Consider the following 17,740-nt stretch of genomic DNA (forward strand, 5'->3'; position numbering starts at 1 on the left):
AGGTACAAATTTTTCAAAATTCAGAACCAGTACTCGGGTAACACTGCAGTACACTTTTTAAAAAATGATGCGAAGAGCCCAGATTGAATTTAAACAATTTACTGTAGCAAAATTAAATTAGCATTTTTCACAAAAAGTATATCTATTGCAAAACTATGTTCCAAATGAATTATTTTTATTGTTGAAAATGGCAGCACAGTAAATGTATTGACATTCTTTTCTTTCCATTACCTACTAAGTCCAGATAGTTTAATTTATTCCATTTGCAAAATAAAACTTTTTTTTCAGATGCAAAACCGTGTACATGACTAAATGACTGATCTGAACAGTGTCAAGGTCCAAACTTGTGCTTTCACATTTGAATAACTGAAGGATCCAAAAATAAGGTAGTTTTTAAATCATACAGCCATAAATCTTTATACTTCTAGTTATTTTATTATAGTTTTTAAACAAAATAATTCAACTTTTAAGGATTTAAAAAGGTAAAAAAAGAAATTAAAAAATGCAGCGAATATTGATGTATTACAACGGTATCATTACTCTTGAAGAACTTTTACTCTTTGTCATTACCTTTGTCATAGAAATGATGCTACCAATATGATCAAGTATATCAATGTAAAGCACTTAAAGGATATAAAAATAAACAAACAGGTCAAAGCACTTGGGCTCTGAGGCAGAACTGTGTTCTAAGGAAAGACTCGATGATGTAAAGTTAATCATTCACTCTTGATAACAGAGCACAGAAACTTACGAGGACGACTGAGCCAATAATTAAGAGTCCTTGATGTTTAAATAGCTTGACACACATTAGAACCACATATTTTTTTACAATTAATGAAAAACCTATTTCTTACAACCTTTGCCAAATAATATAGCCCATGAGTTCAGTTTTTTCATCCCAGGTTACGGTGAAAGGGGTAAAAAATGAGGGACAAGGAAAGTCACTTTTCATTTCTGTCAGATCTTTCATTTTTCCTCCCCATCCCTTGGGTGATGTGTTGTAACCACTCCTTCAACATTTGAAAGCTCGGTCGTGCAGCAGGATCCAGGTTCCAGCACTGTTTCATGATGTTATAAACTACCTCGGGGCAGCCATCTGGACAGTCCATTTTGTATCCCTTCTCCACTCGAGGCACTACATCTTTTAATGGCTGTAAAAAAAAAAAAAGTTTCTGACTGGAAAATAATAATTGTAATTAATAATGATAAAAATAATTGTCTGTTAAATAGAGTGAAACATGTAGTTTATATAACCCAATTTGCAATCTCAGGCAAAAAAAATGCGACCAGTCAAAAATGCATTTAAATACCGTAGAAGATTCAACACAGGTTTCATCTAAATCTTGTGGTAACAAGGAATTGAGTTCAACTTTTCTTTTCTATACACGTACTGTAAATTTGTAGCTATTACATTTACAAAGCCATGTCCCTTTAAATATATATATATATATATATATATATATATATATATATATATATATATATATATATATATATATATATATATATATATATATATGTGTGTGTGTGTGTGTGTGTGTGTGTGTGTGTGTTTATAATAAAAAACACACACAACAATTAATGCTACAGAAAACACATTTCTAATTAGCTGTCTTAATTCCTCTTTCATATATTATATATGCAACGTGCCAATAAGCTATTAATACTTACAATTCTTGGATAAGGCACTCGGCCAAAAGAGTAAATCTCCCATAACAAGATACCATAGCTCCAAACGTCTGATTTTGTGGAAAATTTCTATCAATTTAGAGAAAAACATACACGTCATTTATTTTCTGTGTGATGGCTACAAATGGCAAATCACTACTCAACAACAACCTTCTCTCTGAGGGCCTCTGGTGCCGTCCACTTCACGGGCAGCTTAGCGGTATCCTGAGTGGAAGATGCCTCTTTGGTCAGACCGAAGTCGCTGACTTTAGCAATGTTGTCGTCGGACACAAGAACATTACGGGCTGCTAAGTCTCGGTGGACAAAGTTATTGGCCTCCAGGTACTCCATGGCTTCACAGACGTCTCTGAACGCAAAAAAGAAAATTTCAAACCCGAAGGACATTAAACTCTCAATCCTGGTCTTTGGCACAGGCTGAACACATTTCTGTTCAAACAACAGTCTGCCTCATAAAACATTTGCAAAACTCATTATTTTCAGTTTTTTATTTTTCAGAGACTTTACACAACTGTCTTTTTCCTTTGGATATAAATCCTTTCAGCATAATTAATTTCATTTTATAAGCCATTGCTCTATAGATTTTTAAGACACCCTGCTATACACTTGCTATGTGCATGCTTGTGAAGCACGCAATGCAAAAAATTATAACCCCTCATCAAAACAGTGCTCCACAGAGTCAGAAATTCCACAACTTTACTATAAAATGATTCTAGGTATTGTACACAACTGCAGAAATACGCACAGTGCAAAATTAAGAAGAGCGTCGCCACTAAGTACACTCCGGCCTCTGGAACGCAAGTAGTCAACCAAACAGCCCTGAAATAAACAAATATTTGACATGTTGATAACTATTTTCTGTAAGTTCACACCAATAGACAGACAGTCTGCCACATACCTTTGCCATGTACTCAGTAACAATGAACAGACTCCCGTTCTCCTCTACTATCACTCCAAGCAGCTGTACCAGGTTTTCGTGCCGTAGTTGTCTGAGAAAGAAGAAGAGAACACAGACATGTTAATTTGTGTTTGGCTTTTTCTAAAAAGGAATACACACGATATACTTCATGCTCCTTACGTCATGACAGAAGCCTCTGCAATAAAGGCCTGTGCAGTAGCATCGTTTTTGATACACTTCACAGCTACTTTAGTGCCTCTGTAGTCTCCCACCATGACATCTGAAAGGATCACAAACATTATACTGTTAAAACTGTTTAGGAAAATGCATTTATGGGACCCTGAGCTAATAAAAGATATACTTTAAGCAGGAAATACACATGAAATTTTCAGGTACTCGGAAATGTTTATTCTTATTTACAACCAACAAAAAAATAAAATAAAAACGTTACTTATTTCTCATCTTTTATATGGTTTATGTTTCAGGTATTTAAACTATTTAAGTCACTTGTAATGCACAGTGTAAACTTAGAATTGAAATGTGAACTTGCCGCCAAACTCTCCTTTTCCGATAACCTGCTGCAGTTTGAGGTCCTTCCTGTTCATCGACCAGCCACCTGTCGGCCATTTAAAGAGGACACAACATGTAGCTGAAGCACAAAGGGCCTATGCAATCTTCTCATAATCAAAATGTTTTATGATGTCATAGTAGCAAGAAATGTAAAAGACTCAAGAAGTAAGCCTTACTCCTGGAAAACTCATCCTGAGCGGCCACTGTGCCCTCCTCCAGTTTTGGTTTGGTTAATCTGGTGCACAGGCCATCTGCATCTTTGGTGTAGTGCTAGATACAAACAAAGAATAACCAGGAGTAAAATAAAATATACAGTCGAATTATAAATCATACATACGGATTACATGACATTGAAGTGTTAACAGTTCATGGTCTTATAAAACCAAAATACATTTTAAAACAGCACAGGAAAATACCCGAATTGCTTTTAATACAGCATTGGTCAAATGAATTCTCATGTATTCCACACATTGAAAATGTCAGGTTAGGACAGACTTCATAATAATTCATTACAATTTTAAACTAACACACTAATGTATTCTTTGTCAAACACGACTTAAAGGATCAGTCTACAGTGTACTGCTTAGGCCTGTGGGTTGAGGTTTTTTTTAAATCCTCTTCCCTTTTTCATGGACTGCGTGTTTTGTCAGCTGTTGTGACATATAACAAACATATGTGGAGCCAGTTTTGTTTGGATAACATTTTTCATCAACTCAAGGTGATTCACATCAACATAAAAACAGATTGATCATTATTGCAAAATCTTATCGAATCAAAATAGCACAAACTGCCGCAAAGAAAGCCTTTAAAACAGAGAAAAATGGAGTGAAGCGACAGAGGGATCCCCGTTTCCACTTTGAACAGCCTAATGCTCTGTGTACAGAGCAAAACGTGTCCTAAACGCACATAAACAATTTAGACACGAAAAAAACCCAGGGAGCAGTGATCCACATTGGCCAATAGAGGGCGGCCTGTTCCAGTCAATAAAGACAGAATCGACTGATTCATCTATGTCAAGTGGGTCATACTGAATTTACTCATGCAAAACAATTATACACTGTAAAAAAAGTGATTTTCTGTTCTTCAAAATAAGTCAGAGGGTAAAAAGCTCAGTGGCTTTTTGAGGTTAGAACTCTAAACCTCAGTATACAGTTCACTCTTCCTCTTTGACACTTCCTGTTCATCATTTGTTCCAGGAACTGTGTGTGGGCTATGAGGTAGCACAGAGACACAGGGGCTCTAAACAGGAAAATACACTAAACATACAGCAGACTAATGCTCAATATAGCATCAGTGCAAAAAACAAAAAACAAAAACCCAACTGGCTTTATTCATAAAACATAATTTTATGTCTTACCTCAACCAGCTGCATGAGGTTCTCAAAATACACTTCCTCATCAATAGTGAGCTTGCCATTGTGGTAGATGATGCGGTAGTGCTCCACCTTCCCATCACAGCTCACACACAGGGTGTAGTCACCGGGGAAGTTGGTGCTCTCTCGCACTAAGAACTGTCCTGTTTCAGGAGGGTGAAGCAAGCTCTCTGCTTGATCCCGCGTTATCTTCCCATGGAACCATCTGGGAGTGGAAGAGACAGAGATGTGTCAGAGTGCATGCACACACACACACACACACAGAAAGAGAAAAACAAACCATATGACAGATTTAAAGTTTAGAGAATGCGGCCCAACAATCCATAACATGATCATAATATCTAGACTGTAGAAACGCTTGAGCTCAGTCTGTTTTCCACTAATTTCTGTCTACATGCATCGTTACAAAGCATATCAGACATACAGTATATTTTTAGTGCAGTATACTTCCTCCTGTTTTAGCCATTTATTCTCAGGCATTTTCTGTTTTGTTTTTGTGGTTTTTATTTGCATTTCATTTCACTCTTGTGTTCTCTTTCTGTTTTTCTGGGGGTTTTCTTGTTTTTAAATATTGTAATGCACATTCTAATCCGTCAATTCCTCCAGATATTTTACGGATTTATTTTTGACATTTAAAAAAAAAGTAACTAAAGTAAAATTTCAGGAAAAGTATTTGCATTATTGCAAGTTGTGACTAAGAGTGACTGGACTGTTGATCTATTACATGTCGTGTTGAGAATTGATGTTTTCCATACATACTATTTGGCATTCATATTATAGACTGTCAACATTAACATCTGTTCTTTGAACTACTTAATGCTTACATCTGATAAATCTTAAAATTGGATGTGGTATGATGAATTGAATTTGCTGTATTATATTTTATTCCTCCCACCCTAGATATTAATTAAATTCCTTTGGTACGAATTAATTCTGTTAAAAAATACTGGAATCACTGTCAACAATTGACTGACATAAATCTAGTTTAATAGCCACCACTGCATCACCACATATTTGATTAACAATTTAAAAACAAAGAACACTGTACCTTTTTATTTAAAGTTTTATTAAATTGTTATTTTATTTATATATATATGATTGTCCACTACAGCTTGTCTGTTTCACAATGATTGTAACAGTTTTCAGAGCCATGTAACTTTTTTGAATATGTAAAACCACGACACTTTAAAATTATTTTCAATTTCCATTCAGGGATTTTTATCGCTCCTTGTGGATCGACCTTAAATGGGCCCTTAACTCAAATAATGCAAATACTGTTCTAAATCAGATGTCTACATTTGAGTGTTTGCATATCCACTGTGACTTGTTGTATTACTGAAAAGGTCAAGGAATGTACAGTAAATTCATTTGCATCTGGCACTGGCTGAAAATATCACAGAGAAATATGAAACAAAGAGCTTTTTCAGCAAAACCTGCTTCCTTCTGAGATGCGGGAAGAGGAAAGCAGTTGCCCTTTTTAGCTGTGTATTACATGATACCATTTTACAGATTGTATAGAATCGCCCCTATATCTCTTTACAATTCATACAAGAGGTTACTTGGTGTTCTCTGACTTTTTTTTTTTTTTTTGTGTGTGTGTGTGTGTGTGTGTGTGTGTGTGTAAGAGCATGGGTGCTCAAACACACAGAATCATGCCTGTGAACATGAATAGTCTTACAATTACTGTCTGCAGGTTAGGGTCAGAGCTGGGTAGAGTAGGGCTAAGGGACACTCAAGCAAGGCTGTTATATATCTTTTTAATGGCTATTGTGATAATAATGTGCTTTATATTATCTATGTTTTGGTTATTGATGGTGGGTTCTGGTCTGGTCTTTTATTTTAAGATCTACGCAAATTTTGTGATGAAGTGCACTATAATTAATAGTGTTGTTTATAAACAGATCTAAATGCACGCACAGGGTAATGCATCACACGTAAAAACAGATTTATTTTTACATTACAGAAGACTGAGATAGAAAGGAAACAACAGGAAACTGTGCAGAGTTCAAGCAAAGCTGAGCTGGATACAAACAGTGCACTGCAATTACAACACAGCCCGACCCAACTGTGGTTCTTCATTCACATAACTATAGCGTTGCTGCTACGGCAAATGGGCCATCTTCCTTCAGCAACCACGTAGCCATAGGAAAAGGGTAAAATTGAGCTATTTTAATCATCAGTGCAGAAAGACTTTCAGAAATAGACAGCAGATACAATAGCTTTTAATGCAGTTTTCTGTGAAAAGCAAAGAACACACTAATCACCAGAACTCAACAGATCATGAAAATCTGTGTACTCACGGCATTAGGCTCAGCTTCCCTCCAGATTTCACACCTTCCCTTTTCTGAACATAGTTGGCTGGAATTGTTCCCTCGCGACCTGCAGCATTTTTAGCTTTGTACCAGTTTGGATCCTGAAACACAAAATGTCAGCACTGACGGCAATGAATAAATTTTACCATGAAAAGACACTTAGAGACATTTAATGTCTTTGCCAAATGTACTTCCATGCATGCATGTGGACTCAATGCAAAACTCTTATCATAATCTAAGGCAGAAATGTTGCAGAAGAAACATTGCTGATGAAATTACCTTTGTGACGATAATGATAGTCAACACATCGCCTTTGTTGAAGGGCAGGTCGTGTTCTGATGTACCTTTAAAGTTGTACCTGGCCACACACTCTGTGCCCTGTGGCCATGGAGTCTATGAAGACGTGTAGATCCCTCATTAGCAAACAATTTAATTTCTCTCTGTGCATATTTGTTTTGACATATGCCACTGTCTTTCATCTAGAGGACTGTCTTACCTGGACCTCTGTCATGGTGAGGTGGTTTGATCCTCTCACAGGTGAGGTTTTCTAGCTGCTACCATTAGAGCTAGTAAAAGTGCACACACATACAGTACCTGAAAAAAACAAATGCAATTACTCAGTATGCTGCCCCTGTTTCAACACTATTTACTTCACCACAAACTAATTCTCAGGAATACAGTGAATTTGTGGTTTTGCTGTGTAGGGATGCATCTTGAGCTGGCCATAGCTGGGTAGTCAGCTATTCACAGAGCACATGAGAGTAGTCAGACAAGGCCGTGTCAGTAAAAAATAACTCACTCGTACAGAAAGAAGAACTAACAAGTCTTTTTTTTTTGCATCAAACTTTCACAACCAGGCCACAATGTTTCCATGACGCAACAGCATATTCATAAAGACCAGGTTTTAGGAAGATAAACTAGTAACTAAATAGTCTGAAACAACATATGCAATAAAAGTTAAATATTTATTACTAGATATTTTAAATGTACAAAACAAATAAAACTCCATCTATTGGTTGTCTAGCTAAGCTCCAGTGTCTGGACCGAATCAAGTCAGCTCTCCTCAAAACAGAGAAAGAAAAAATGCTGTAGAGATCTGACCAGGCCTGAGGGACTCATCCAGATCAGTCCTTACATGAACAAAACAGCCTGAGTCACACAGGGCAGTGTTTCCGTGATACATACACAACATGTCAGAACAGGAGCATTATAATCAAATGATGACCTGTGGATAAAGTAATGCCCCAGCCCCCCAGGCCCAAACCCAATTGCCCCCTTCCTGTATTGCTTCCCACAGTCAAGAAAACTCCTGGCTCAGACTGATCTGTCACATGAGGTCAAATTCTCTGACATGTCCATTACTATTGAGTCAGCTTCCTGTATAATGCCCCAAATTTAAAATAACTTACAAACATATAATAAAGCCACTGATCACTATCTGAACACGCAACTAAAAAATACATAATCTTTGGGTCCTTCTAATAAATAACCAGCTGCTTTACAGACACTAAATGTTAAATTGAAAACTATCGTGTCCCAGAGAGGACTGTCATCACTCAGTATGATGGGGACGTGGCAGTTGTTGTCCCCTATGGAGTGCTGCAGCTGTCTTTCTGCATTGGGGGACAAAACTATTTAGACACATTTCCAATGCTTAACAACTCAGCAAAAACCTCCCACTTGCCCCTGCACATCCCAGTGTTTCTTATCTATGTTACACTGACATTTCACACAGAGGTTATATTAAGAAAACTAGCAAGAAGGGTTCACGGCCATTCTTTAAGAGACAATCGCTGTAGAGAAGACCCAACTGTTAGATGGATACATAAATATTTCTAGCACATATCTCTTCAAAAAGAAACAACCACTCTCAGCAGAGCAGCATTAAAATTGTTAGGAGTCATGAGCAGTTAAACCAAAGTCATTTTCTCTCAAATGTTTCATTTAAATGCATTTTTAAATGTCTGGAAGTCAAAGTCATGCCAGTGTATTTCACAAGAAAAAAAGGAAAGTCAGAGAGAAATAAACGGAAAAAAATTAAAATGTAAAAGCTATTTCTATTGTCATGCTAAAGCTGTGGTGTCAGGGTTGGCAATATTGGTTTAGTAGCCGGCTCACCACTTTGGTTCAGAATCTCTGATGCTATCAATGTGAGCATGCTCAACTGTGATGAAAACATTATAACAGCTTAATATCAGTGTTTCAGTAATGTCATTGCGAGCCATATTAAAATGCATACATTAGCCTTTAGCCCATGATTCCATGTTCACATCATACTATATGTGATAGATGATGAAGATGGGAAAGATCCCCACGTTAACACCTTGAGACAGTTAATGGCATTAGGACGACAGTTGTTAGGGTGACAATTAAAGTACTGTGCTTTTTAAATTAACTGTGGATTTGAACAACAGGCTTTGGCAGATGTGATCCATCCATATGATTTTCAGAATAAGTGTTATGCCAGTTATATCAGAGTATAATGCAGACATAATTATAGCTTGGGCACTGATGTGAGCACTATTTACAAGTTGCACATCCATCATTATGAATACTTTTACTTGACCCATCTCAAATCTTCTCACAGGGGTCCTGAATCCTGGATTGCAAACCACTGCACTAGATGAAAATTAAAGGACCCCCAGAGTTCACAGACCATGAACGTCTCCAACAAATTGCATGGTGATCTATCCAACAGTTGTTGAAACATTTCACTCTAAACCACAAAAATCAACCTACTGGTGGTTCTAATAGAAAAGTAATGAGAACACCAGAGTTACATACATTGGTGACCAAAAATGTCTCAAAAAAAAGAAGTTTAGCGCAATCCACCAAAATAGCTGTTGAGATATTTCACTCTGAACTAAAGCAGTGGACCAACTGGCCAACTGATGTCATCTCAAGAGCTAAAAGATGATCTAATGTAATCTAACGTAGTCTTACAACTATGACCGGATCCATATTTATGAGTCTGAAGCAGGAACTCTTACTCATGATAATCTGAAAATAGTAAAGCTCTCGGAATCCATCGCAACAGAATAGGTCTGGTCATATCCTTGGTGAAGAAGCAGAGTGATATCACCCATTGAGGAATGGATCATCGGGGCCGAGGCTGCCACACAACAGCAGTTTTTAATTCATCTCTTTTGGGACAGTGAATGCAGCTCAAAAGCATCCACCAGCGGCCGATTGAATGGGACAGAACTTAAGTCTGTCACGGAGTCACATTGCCAGAGCTCTCCATGGAACCAAAGCTCGCTCTTCTTAAGAGCGCACAAGGCTGTTATTGTGAGTCAATCAAGTTGCTTCTGACCCCCGGGCTTCAAATGACCCGCGTCTCATTGATAAATAATTCATTATCATTCTGTGCAGCAGCACCGTTTCAATGCTGTAGTTCTGGAAATAGGAACAATTCTTTACAATTTATTCTGCAAGAACAATTAACATGGATTTACCACTTCAAACATACTTTCAACTGAGTCATTCCCAACAAAGAGATGGCACAATGATTGCATCAGTGAATTAGTACATCTAAAAGATTGACATAGGGAGGCTGTCCACAACAGAAGCGATGCATGACATCAGTTACTGGAAAACCAGCAGCAACAGGAAACCAGCAAACACTTTGACAGACTAAACCTTAATGAGGTTTCTGTAGGAAAACAGGTAATCTCTTATTTAAATACCTGATAAATATAGGAGACATATCATAAAACTAAGTACAACTATTACAGTACAATTTTGCATATTGTTGGAATCCAATCTTCTTATTCAAACAAATCCAGTTGATCAACGTTTGACTCTTGCCATATCCAAGTCAATCATGGTGCATAATGTACAAATGAGTGGAAGCCTGGCTGTACAAAGCAAGACAGGACAGGAATCAAAATATCTTTGTGGGCCTTGTTTAATCTGCCAGTCCCTTGCAGACAAAACCTGAGGTGAAAACTCTGATCACGCTGGGTGTTGCAACCCGCTGTGATGTAGTGAGGGTAGAAGTGTCGGAAGTGCTGAGGCCATATTTGCAAATTTGTCACTAGAAAACTCCTCAATAAACTTGTTTTTTAAATGTCACATTAAAAAAAAACAAGGTAACCTTCAGAGTACCGTTACTCTAGTACTGTATTTAAGTGTTAGACCGTTGATCTAATCTGTGCACAGAACATCCACACAGATTTGAGCAAAATGCAGGCAGGCAGCAATGTTGTTTGAGTGTAATAGCTTCTTTCTTCTAACCCTTCCATGCACACTATTGTTGTTCGGTGTTCTCCTGATGGTGGGCTCATGAACACTGAAATTAGCCACTGCAAGAGAGCAACTTCAATCCCAGTTTCCACCAAAGGGACTTTTCCCCAGGGCCAGGAACCTTTTGTGAAATTTAGTTTATTTACCAGCATTTCATATGGAAGTAGGGTCTAAATTTAGTCCTGGGCTGTAGTTCTACCTCGTAAAAAAATTCTCTAAACTGGGGTAGTAACTTTCTAAAGGTTCAGCAATTTTTAGGGCAGGGCTTGTAATGCTGAATGTAGGCAATTGTTGAGATACCACCCACCATTTGACACTGCTGATCAAGATTTTTGCTTTGGTTCCTGCAAAAAATTAGTGAACTGCACTATAGCAGATAATAGCTCTGATTATACTCTGTTTAATCTTCCAGGGGCTTTTGCTCTGCTGTGGAAGTGCAAGTTATAATGGACTGGATGAACTTTTACTCTGGTGGAGGTTTTTGGACTTTAGGACAGAGTAACTCCTGGTCAAAATGCAGCTTTAGATTCATTTAGAGCTTTATATGGTCCCTGCGGCCTCCTAGACTACTATATGCCTTGTTCTTTGCTTGAACTTTTTTTGACAGAAGACTCCTGAGGGCAACAATGGTGTTGTGGGGCTGGATGTTATGTTGACTTTTAAAGGTATATCAATATATTTTCAAAAGAGGTAAGTGATTAGACAATACCAATACAGCCTGTGAGCCATGCTTCCATGATAAGTGTGTATATGTGGTGCACAATGCAGGTAAACTCGTTCTCCAAAAACCCCCGTTTTTAAAAGATTTTCACTAATCTTGCAACAGACAGGAACAACATCTGTAACCACTGAGTCCTAACAAAGCTGGTGACAGCTCTTGCCTTAACAGATTTGATAATTTTATATAAATATAGATATAAATATTAATCCAGGACAAAATGAAAATACCGATCACTCCTACCCTCTTTGAAGGTAATTTTATAACACCCATATTACACAACTTACAACACAATGGCTATAGCCCTAAAGGTGCAAACAATAACAAGCGTATTTTAAGAATACATCACCGTCTAAGATTGGATACAAGGTTATGAGGTTAAGATTGTAAAGTTAAAGTTAGTGGTGAAAGCAAATCAATTTGTGTCTTTGCTTTTGACTTGTGCATTACTGTATAATTGTACATTATATATCTGTGGAAAATTTTAAGATATAACATTTTACAAATCTGGAAGGAATAAATCCCTGTTTTAACTGGCCATCACCTGCAGATGGATCTAACAAACATATTTACAAGAGGTTCACAAGCCCAAAATGATGGAGACACTGGAATAGCATCCAAAATCAAAATATGTTGATGAATATTTTAACAACTGCCTTTATAGTACTGTATGTTTTCACCCTCTGTCACTGTATATTTGTCAGTCTAATCCTCTTAGGGCAAAGTTTATCCAACATCTGCAACCACCATTGAGGATCAGGGCCAACACAGAGAGACACACACAGACAACCATTCACACCTACGGACAATTTAGAGTCACCAATTACCTAACACGCATGTCTTTGGACTGTGGGAGAAAACGGAATACCCGCAGGTACCTACGTACGCAATGGAAGAACATGCAAACTTCACAAAGAAAGTTTGACACGTAGATTCAAACTCAGGACCTTCTAGCTGTGAGGTGGAAGCTGTAACCATTTTACCACTGTGCTGCCCCCAGCTTAAAAATATAATAAAAGCAAAAGCTTTTTTTTCTGAAGTCTTTAAGAATGTCATTAGTTTGAGCTATGACTAACTTCTACAAACCTATGAGATATCTGAAGAGCATCCAGACATCTCATCTTTAAATCCAACAGGGCCTCCCAGACTAGCATCTGATTATCATCCCGTTGACTAAATCACTTGAGTCTAATTTCCCTTAAAATTAATGGTATCCTAAAAACTACTTTTGTCACACAAAAATTTGAGATAAAATTATTCTCATCTCACTGATGGAGAGGAAATGTGGAAGCACACTTGTGTTCTACTGGGACTGTTAGTACTTTGTCTTTTTTGGGTTGCGAGCTGTTAAAAAAGAAAAACAAAGTTTCTAGTTTGTGCCGCTTGACACGTTTTAGATTATTATCAGTTCTGTGAAAGAAACATGTTCTTCCTGAACTTTTAAGATTTTTTTTTTTATGTGCACAATGAGGTATTCATTATTTTACAAAAACAAAATAGACAAAAAAGTTGTTTTTTTTAAGTAAAACCACAAGCAAACTTGTTATGCTATCAACCTTAAATATTTTCATAATATCCAATTTAATGTGAATGTAGTCATTTTATGTGACCCTACACTCATGTGTAATCTTCACATAACTTCACACATTTCGTGTGACAAATAAAAAACAGAAAGATGTCACTAATATATGCCAATGCTGATTGTGCGAAATAGTTGCTCCACTGGATATTTCTAGCCTCACTAGTCAAAGTACGATGACGGTGCAGATCATAGAATAATCTTTGTAACCAAAGGGTCATTTTCTTTTTTAACAAGGATTTTAATGTAATATTTAAATATATATTTCTTTATACATCTGTAAAAAGCATTATAAAATGTATGTATTGGTACTTAAGTAAATAAAGGCTCTGGCTCCTCTTTCACCATTTGAAATCCTGTAGTAAGAGTATCACAATCAGCATCATGTTTGTGTGTTCACGTCTCTGCGCCTGTACACATTCTCCATCTGCAACAGGGTCCAGCCCTCATCCTGCACCTTGAGCCTCAGGATGCATTACAGCTGCTTCTAAATCTGCTGCTGTCCTGTTAGCATCACCCTTACAGCAGTATGGTGGAAGGGTCAAGCTGAGAGAGAAGCACACAGTGACTTCTCACCACATCCACTGAGCATTTATCCAGGAGGTACACAAACATAAACACTGGGAAATGGAAACGGCAAATTGCAAACAGGGAGAAGAGCACATGCCAGAAGTTTACCCAGCTGGGCCTGCAGATGTTCTCAGAGGAGGAGGAAATCACCTCTTCCTCTGGGAAAACAGCTGGGCTCGATGCAGAAATGCTGCTCACTGAAAGAACTGTCTACAGGATCGAAGAGAGGAAGTAGTATTCCAGGGGTTGGCCCTGCAGTACAAGCCATCATTGTATCACTATAATGACTGACAGTGTGCCTGTGAGGCTCAGTAGTTCTGGCAAGCAGGAAAATGACAGGGTATACACCTGAAATTGGACTGTATTTATCATAAATAAACACAAAACTCAAAAATAAGTTCACTTTCAGAGCAACTGGCAGAGTAAAATTAAATAAATCATGATTAAACTTGGGAAAATCCCTTTTAGTTCGGTGTCGAGACCTTACTGTAAACTTTGCATTTTATTACTCTCCAACGATCAAATGACACAATGAATGTCTTTTAACTCATGACACTGTGGGTAATTGACTATTTTAACAAACCATCTTATCAAAAAACTGCCATGCCTGTACAGTGGACAGACACTTCCTTGCTGGAGTGCAATGCACACCATGCAGTGCAATGCTGCTCTGCTGAAGCAGCCATGCATGACACGTTACAGGGTAGCAGCTACCCTTTGCTGTGGTTTCATGAGCTCTCTTCGACTTCTTTCACCAGCTTGATCGTTCTTCAGTTTTGTCACACCGAGAGAAAAGTAGTCAGTTAAAACATTTCGTGTATGTGCCAGTTGATCTGTTTCAGAGTTGTGGCCCTTTGAGGGAAATCCTGTCTCAGCCGGATGGGCATCACCCAGAAACCGACCTAGGTGGTCCTCAGTTCCTCTGTCTTACAAATGTTGCTTTCAGTTAACTTTTGTTTTCAGTTTGACACTCTTAATCCATTTTTGGCCTTCTAAATATTTAAATGGATTATTTCCAGAGAATGACAACCTAAATAGTGAGAAACAATATCAAACTGAGAAGCATGGCCACATATAACCTCCTCAACACATTTGTGTAAGTGCAGCCAGCTTAAAAGCCAGTATCAGAGGTACCTCTGATGCATGCTGCAGCATAAGCAGCACACATAATTATTAAGATAGTACCATTATGTGCCACTATGTAACAGAACAATATGGTGAGCTACGTGATGCAGCTGCTGCACCCCAGAAAACCAGAGGAAGTGGTAAAAGTTTGAAGGAGGAGGATGTTATAAGGCCACGTCTATCATGAAATCACATATTGATCAGGCCTCTTTGTGTTCGAGATGCATTCACGATATAAAAGTGAGTGTAGGTAATCTTGATCAGTGTGTTTAGTACCATGTTCAAATCCCAGTGCTATTTAATTTTATGAGAGCCCTCGGCGTGCAGACAAATGCACAAACTAAAAGACATATGCAGAAAGACAATATCTTCGATCCATTTCAAAACAAAAATCTTACCTGTCTGCAGGGTAAATCGAATGATTCAAGGCAATAACAGGTGAGTGATCTACTGCCAGACGTCCGTTTTCATCTGAACGACAGCAGACAAATTCCCATTCATGGAATAAAAAGCCGACAGCTGATGTCGAACTCAAAACACAACAAGTCCTGATGAGGAAGTGAAATCTGTCTCAGGTGACTAGAAACTTCAGAAGTTCTAAAGTAACCGAATAAAAACAACCAAGGCTTTTTTTGGGACGTCTCCTGTCACCATCATGTAAAAAACAAAAAACAAAACCAGCTTTATGCAATTAAAATTTTACTTTTCCACCTATCATTGCAATCTCGACGGTCTTCCTTTTGAAAACGTTAGGACGCCCTGAAAAACGTGATAACTACAATTGTTAAAAACTGCAGCGACGAATTACAATCGATTCAAACTAATATAAGTGTGCTTGAGGCTGTCCCACTCCTTTTCCCCGTCAGAAACATTCAAGTTTTTGCCCCACCTTGATTTTTCAGCGCACATGCGCGTTAACGACACATTAGTGTGGCTAAAAATAGGCCATTACTGGTTCCATCGCAGTCAAGTTGGTAAAAAAAAATAACAAAAAAAATCAATGAGGCATGGTTTACAGAAAGTCCAGCAGAAAAAAACTGTGGTGAAAACTTTTATTGTTTCAGTCTGCAGATAACACAAAATGACTGCACTGTATTTTTGCACAAGAACGTGTACAGTGAATATTGAAAGCAAACTGTAGCCCTGCAATGACAAAAACTCGCACTGGCTAATCAATGCGGTGCAAACTGACCTTGCATGGACTGAACACCCACTGCAGGTCTGAGAATGCGAAGAATGCAAACCAATGTGAAGGATCGCAAGGCGCAGAACTTCAAACAGACGCTTCCCTGTCAAAGTCAGATCATCATACAGCTTCAGACTGTTCACATTTTTTAGAGAAATAACAGCTTTCATTAGGGAAATAGAAAAACTGCCATTACAGCAGAATAAGGAAGAGCCACAAAACAATGTGGTTTAATCGCCCCCTGGCGGCCAAGGACGAACATAACTCAACTTCTGTTTACAATCAGTAACACTGGCTGAAGTTTCCCAGCCAGACATGTCTGAACAGATGTGCTGCAACACATCAGGTTGGAAGAATCTTGGAAAAACGACAAAACGTTTGTGTATTAAAGTAATTTTCACTGAATCAGCGAAAGAACCATGTGCAGACTAGTGAGCACAGAGAAATGACATCAAGCACAAACATTTTAATCCTCCTGAGACAAGTTAATGTGTGGCCTTAATACCAAACCAAACACTACGTACCAAAGATTAACCAATTTGTAACCTCCATGTAGCGTTTTTGTGCGTTAATCAGTCTGTTCAAGACGACCCTGACCCCAATAAAACAGGATTCCTAAGAGATTTGGCAGTAGAGACACCTCCAGAGGCTCCAAGGCCTCAAATATCAGCAGAAAACAAGATATCGGTGGTTAAAAGCACCACCAGGCACACTTAAGGTCAAACTGAAAAACAACTTTCTCTGCAATTTTTTAATCACTAAGAGCCAGGTTAGTTGGATCAAAGAGTGCAGAATAAGACGACTCAACACATACAGAGCATTGCTACTTTAGAAAATGCTACTTATTGTGTCAAGCAACATTTCCCATCTGAAAACATTCCTGAACCGTAAACGCTAACAAAAGAATCACAGCTGGGATTCATAGCCCATTAATGCTTATGTGTTTTAGGAATGTTGATGTACTTTGTACACAGTTGCAGGCCTATGCTGGCTTCAGTTCATCCCCATAAAATAGAAAAAATATTTTACATTCTCCTGAAACTGGATTAAGTTGTGTAATGAATTCCTGCCAGTGCAATGTACTACAGGCTTTGAAAACCAATTTAAGATGTAGTTGAATTACCAAAAACAATAACACCACGCTGACAAAAACTATCAAAGATGTGATGTCTGAAAGCATTAAACAATCCAATTGAGCTTTAGAGTATGTTAGCTTTTTCTATAGTAAAGCAATAAATAGAAACCATAGCTACACATAACAGTGGGAAAACTACACAAACAATAACAAAGCCTGCATTAGAAAACAATATTCAATAGAAAAAATAATAACTTGCAGTCAGGGAACTGGGACTTTTAGACACATGTCACTAAAAGCAAAAATGCATTTCATATTACATGGTTTCATGTTAGTATTCAACCTAAATTACCACTGACACAAACATCTGCCGATGTCTGGCTTCCCTCTTGCAGGTGCCTGAA

General features: G+C 37.9%; 1 protein-coding gene across 2 annotated transcripts; it reads right to left on the bottom strand.

Annotated features, from left to right (window-relative positions):
- Window positions 1-83: 83 nt before the first annotated feature.
- LOC137125731 (tyrosine-protein kinase CSK-like) lies at window positions 84-17,498 on the bottom strand. Of its 2 annotated transcripts, none has more exons than XM_067501642.1 (13): window positions 16,268-17,498; window positions 7,335-7,432; window positions 7,118-7,231; window positions 6,827-6,939; window positions 4,512-4,731; window positions 3,331-3,424; window positions 3,135-3,200; window positions 2,765-2,864; window positions 2,585-2,675; window positions 2,432-2,505; window positions 1,840-2,035; window positions 1,672-1,758; window positions 84-1,151 (listed from the first exon to the last, which is right to left on the bottom strand). In XM_067501642.1, the coding sequence occupies exons 2-13, from the start codon at window positions 7,347-7,349 to the stop codon at window positions 942-944; spliced, it is 1,380 nt and encodes a 459-aa protein (XP_067357743.1). In that variant the 5' UTR covers window positions 7,350-7,432; window positions 16,268-17,498; the 3' UTR covers window positions 84-941. The 2 variants fall into 2 exon arrangements, with proteins under 2 accessions (XP_067357743.1, XP_067357742.1); XM_067501641.1 differs by lacking the exon at window positions 16,268-17,498 and adding an exon at window positions 15,474-15,959.
- Between the last annotated feature and the right edge of the window lie 242 nt (window positions 17,499-17,740).

Source organism: Channa argus, chromosome 4 (assembly GCF_033026475.1).
Source record: "Channa argus isolate prfri chromosome 4, Channa argus male v1.0, whole genome shotgun sequence".
Classification (NCBI taxonomy): Eukaryota; Metazoa; Chordata; class Actinopteri; order Anabantiformes; family Channidae; genus Channa; species Channa argus.

What these genes read in the sequence shown, in the direction of transcription:
- LOC137125731 (XM_067501642.1), bottom strand. An exon ending in CTATCATTATCGTCACAAAG is followed by an intron (nt 6,940 to 7,117) that starts GTAATTTCATCA and finishes TTTGTGTTTCAG; the next exon opens with GATCCAAACTGGTACAAAGC. An exon ending in TTACTGAGTACATGGCAAAG is followed by an intron (nt 2,506 to 2,584) that starts GTATGTGGCAGA and finishes TGTTTATTTCAG; the next exon opens with GGCTGTTTGGTTGACTACTT.